Genomic DNA, 3,679 nt, shown 5'->3' with positions numbered 1-3,679 from the left:
ATAAAAATAATTTGGCTTGTTAAATATAAAAAATTTAAAAAATTAGAAAGATTTAATTTTTATTCGATTATTCGAATCAAGAATTGAGAGCCGAATCAAATTTATCGATTCTCGATTCTTATACATTCGAATATTAAACTTAAAAAAAGAACTATTTGATTCGAATTAGTTCGATTCAATGGGAAAGTTGTGCCCAGCATCGAGGGCACATCTCCAAATGGTAAAAGGAGAGGGTGGAGAAATCCAGCTTTACTTGAGGCTACCGCGTCAAGAGTTCGAATCCTGAAATATGGATTTGACTTTGGGTAAGTGTAAGTGTACAAGTAGCCTTCCACCCTGTACCCTTAAAAGCATAACATGCGATTTACCTCCTTCACAATGTTTCAGAACAGGACAGTGAGAGACCTTTAAAGTTGGGGTTTAACCATTTTTTAAATTCCAGTTAGGGTTTTTGCTGTACAAACACCAATGATGACTTCGTTCCATATTTTTATATAACTTTTTTACCGTTTTAACGTTCTCTCCACTCCCAAACTCTCAACTTATAGCAGAAACCCTCTTTACCTACTCATCCCTCAGCAGCTGTTGGCGCCCTCATCCGCCGTTCCGTAACTTCCGTTGCTGCCGTTACCGTCAAAAATCTAAGGGTAGAAGAACCCAATAAATCATTTGACATGGGTAGTACTGATGAGAAAGCTAGGGAAGAAGAGAATAAGAAGATGGAAGCTCCCAAAGTGGCGCCTTTTGATCTTAATGATTTTACAATAATCAAAGAAGGGGAGGCCGAGATTTTAATGCACGCCAAAAATGAAGTCTTTTTCAATAAAACTCAGGTCCTCTTTTTTAATTTTTATTTTATTTTTTGGTTTGTTAAGAGTTAAATATTTTGTCACCTACAGATTTTTTGCACATGGATTATGTTTGTTAACAAATTAATATCTTTATTGAATAACGGTTTATGTTGTTAATTTATGTGCTACATTCAATTTAATTATTAAAGCGATTGTGTTTATATTTTGTTGGGTTTTATTTTTTCCTTTTCATGATGGGGTTGTTGTGGGATGTTGTTTTTTTGTTCTACAAGCTTTCAGCTTCTCGTTTGCTGAATACTTCTGACGTTTTTGGAATCCGATGCTTTCAAATCTGTAATAGCCAGACCTAAAATTTTAAGTTTATGCAATTCTAAAGTTATATCAATTTACTCTGTTTTTGGGCTTTGTGATTGAGAACATGTAAACCTTTGAAATTTTTTTATTCTAGGTTAACAATCGAGATATGTCTATTGCTGTTTTGAGGACATTTATATCGAAATACAAACTAGAGCATGAAGCGCTGTCATCCAAAAGATTGAAAACAGGACCAAAAGCTTCAGATGTGTCCACCATTGAGGTGGAAGCTACCATGGATTCCATAACTCATAATGAGAATTCCAATGGTGATTGTCATGTCTCAAAAGAAATATCCCAAGATGAAACCAGCAGCATTGTGGAATATCAATCCTCAAACCAAGAGGGAAAGGGCCAAGGAGAACTGAAGCCACCACGAGTTCTGGAGGTGCTAATTGATGATGTGTTTTTATTGTTGCTTCTTTTGTCAAGTGCCCTCCTATGGGCATTTCACAGCATTTCACATTTTCTTTCCTCGAGTTGTTAATGCTAATGCATATCTTGCGGATTAATAGGCCTTGTCGGCTTCTGGGCTCAGAGCTTTAAGATATGCACGTGAGGTTGATGGGATTGGTCAAGTTGTGGCCTTGGACAACGATAAAGGTAATTTTGGGCCTATTTGGTAGTGATTATGAGTATTTATTTTTTGACTATTAGAGTGAAAAATGGGTCTCACATGTGAGCAAAGAAGTCAAAAATGACTGTTGAAATAGTGAAATGATGGTAAAAAATTGATTTTTTGGGTTGAAAAATTGCTACCAAACACGGAATTTTTTGGGTTGAAATGATGGAATTTTTTCTTTTCATGTAAATTCCATGCTATCAAACACACCCTTATTATTTATTTCCAAGAGAAATATTTTAAATTTCTTCTTCTAGATGAGGATCTTATTTCAGTTTGAGTACTTGACGTCCCCAATATTTCCCATGCTTGTTTACTATTTGCATATACAGTGGCTATGAGGGTGTCAAAATTTTCTTCCATTGCTTTTGAATTTGCATCTTATCTGCAACCTGACTTGGTTTGTCAATCAGAAGTGCTTATATTGTCCCCTTGTGCAGTTTCTGTTGAAGCTTGTAAAAGAAACATAAAATTTAATGGTTCAGTGGCATGCTCAAAAGTGGAGTCGCACCTTGTTGATGCTCGTGTTTACATGCTCACCCATTCAAAAGAATTTGAAGTGGTATGTTTTCAGTCGCTTCATATGAAGTTCACCATGTTGACATAATGGCTTTCTAATTTCCCTGTCTTTTATCCTTGATTAATTTTCCCTTGGCAACAAATATTCTCTCCATATAGTTTGAGTTAGTTGATAGTACATGGATAACATTCTATTTATGTAGAAGAGAAATGGAGCAAAAACGTTACACTTTATAGCATTGACCCATGCCATGATACTTGTCACATACATGTCCTTTATTTGTGCCTTGATGAAGCATATTTTGTTGTTTTTCCCCTAAAGACAGATTAAATGTTATTATTTATACTGGTGTTTGTGGTTCAGGTTGATCTTGACCCTTATGGTTCTCCATCTGTTTTTCTGGACTCTGCTGTTCAATCAGTTGTTGATGGGGGCATGTTGATGTGCACAGCAACTGATATGGCTGTCCTTTGTGGGGGTAATGGGGAGGTCTGCTACTCCAAGTAAGGTTAATTTTTGTTTTTGATCTCTGTTGTTTAAACATTATCATTTTGTTATTCAATTTATCTATTCTTTGTAAAATATAAAGTGGTCTGAGCTGATGTTATTTGTGGGATTAGGTATGGCTCTTATCCATTGAGAGGAAAATATTGCCATGAGATGGCTTTGAGAATCCTTCTTGCCTGCATTGAGGTATTTTATCTTATGAAGTTCTCAATATAAATATTCAAACATTTAGCACTTAAAGCTATTTATGTGTTCAAAACAAGGACTAGATAATTAATCCTGGATTGTCTGTCCTACTTTATTTGTGCTTCTTTAAGCCTTCTAAATTTTCCCTTTGTTATTGTCAACCTCTTTCATCATTTTGTTGGACTTGTTGGATGATAGCATGTAAACATGATAAAAAGAAATAAAGTATCTAATTTATATTAACTTGTGTGAAGGTAATATCAGAGTGTAGCAAATTTTGATCTTGTATTTCATTTTTTTGCAACTGCCATTCACATTGGATTAGTAAATGATGCCTGTATATTCTCTAGAATTGGACCATGTTGTCCCATTTAGTGTCTCTGTACCTACATACCTAGGCATAGCTCTTTTTAGTATCGGGCTTAATTGTTTATGTTTTTAATATTTCTTGCACTTGTTTGAAGGCATCAACTATTTTGGCCATAATTTGTGCAGTTCATTGTCAATTAATTATGGATTATTGAGTAAGAGGTTTACTCAACTATGTTTTCAGCGTAAAATTCTCCAATAATCTTCAATTAATTATTCAAATTACCAGGGGCATTATGTACAAATGGGTTTTCAGGGTGCTTTTTTTTTTTGTACTTAGCCTCTGCTCGACAACCAATTTTTCAAAAC

The 3,679-nt window shown here is 34.8% G+C and overlaps 1 protein-coding gene across 1 annotated transcript in view; it reads left to right on the top strand.

Annotated features, from left to right (window-relative positions):
* Positions 1–508: 508 nt before the first annotated feature.
* Positions 509–3,679, top strand: part of LOC111397915 (probable tRNA (guanine(26)-N(2))-dimethyltransferase 2) — a 6,683-nt gene continuing 3,512 nt past the window's right edge. The window contains exons 1-6 of the mRNA XM_023024879.1: positions 509–833; positions 1,261–1,554; positions 1,682–1,769; positions 2,229–2,350; positions 2,672–2,811; positions 2,929–3,028. Coding sequence (XP_022880647.1) covers positions 675–833; positions 1,261–1,554; positions 1,682–1,769; positions 2,229–2,350; positions 2,672–2,811; positions 2,929–3,028 — 903 coding nt within the window. The 5' untranslated portion in view covers positions 509–674. The remainder of the gene's footprint in view (positions 834–1,260; positions 1,555–1,681; positions 1,770–2,228; positions 2,351–2,671; positions 2,812–2,928; positions 3,029–3,679) is intronic.

Source organism: Olea europaea, chromosome 7 (assembly GCF_002742605.1).
Source record: "Olea europaea var. sylvestris chromosome 7, O_europaea_v1, whole genome shotgun sequence".
NCBI lineage: Eukaryota > Viridiplantae > Streptophyta > Magnoliopsida > Lamiales > Oleaceae > Olea > Olea europaea.
The sequence above is the reverse complement of the archived record's forward strand: the minus strand, read 5'-3'. Positions and strand labels throughout refer to the sequence as shown.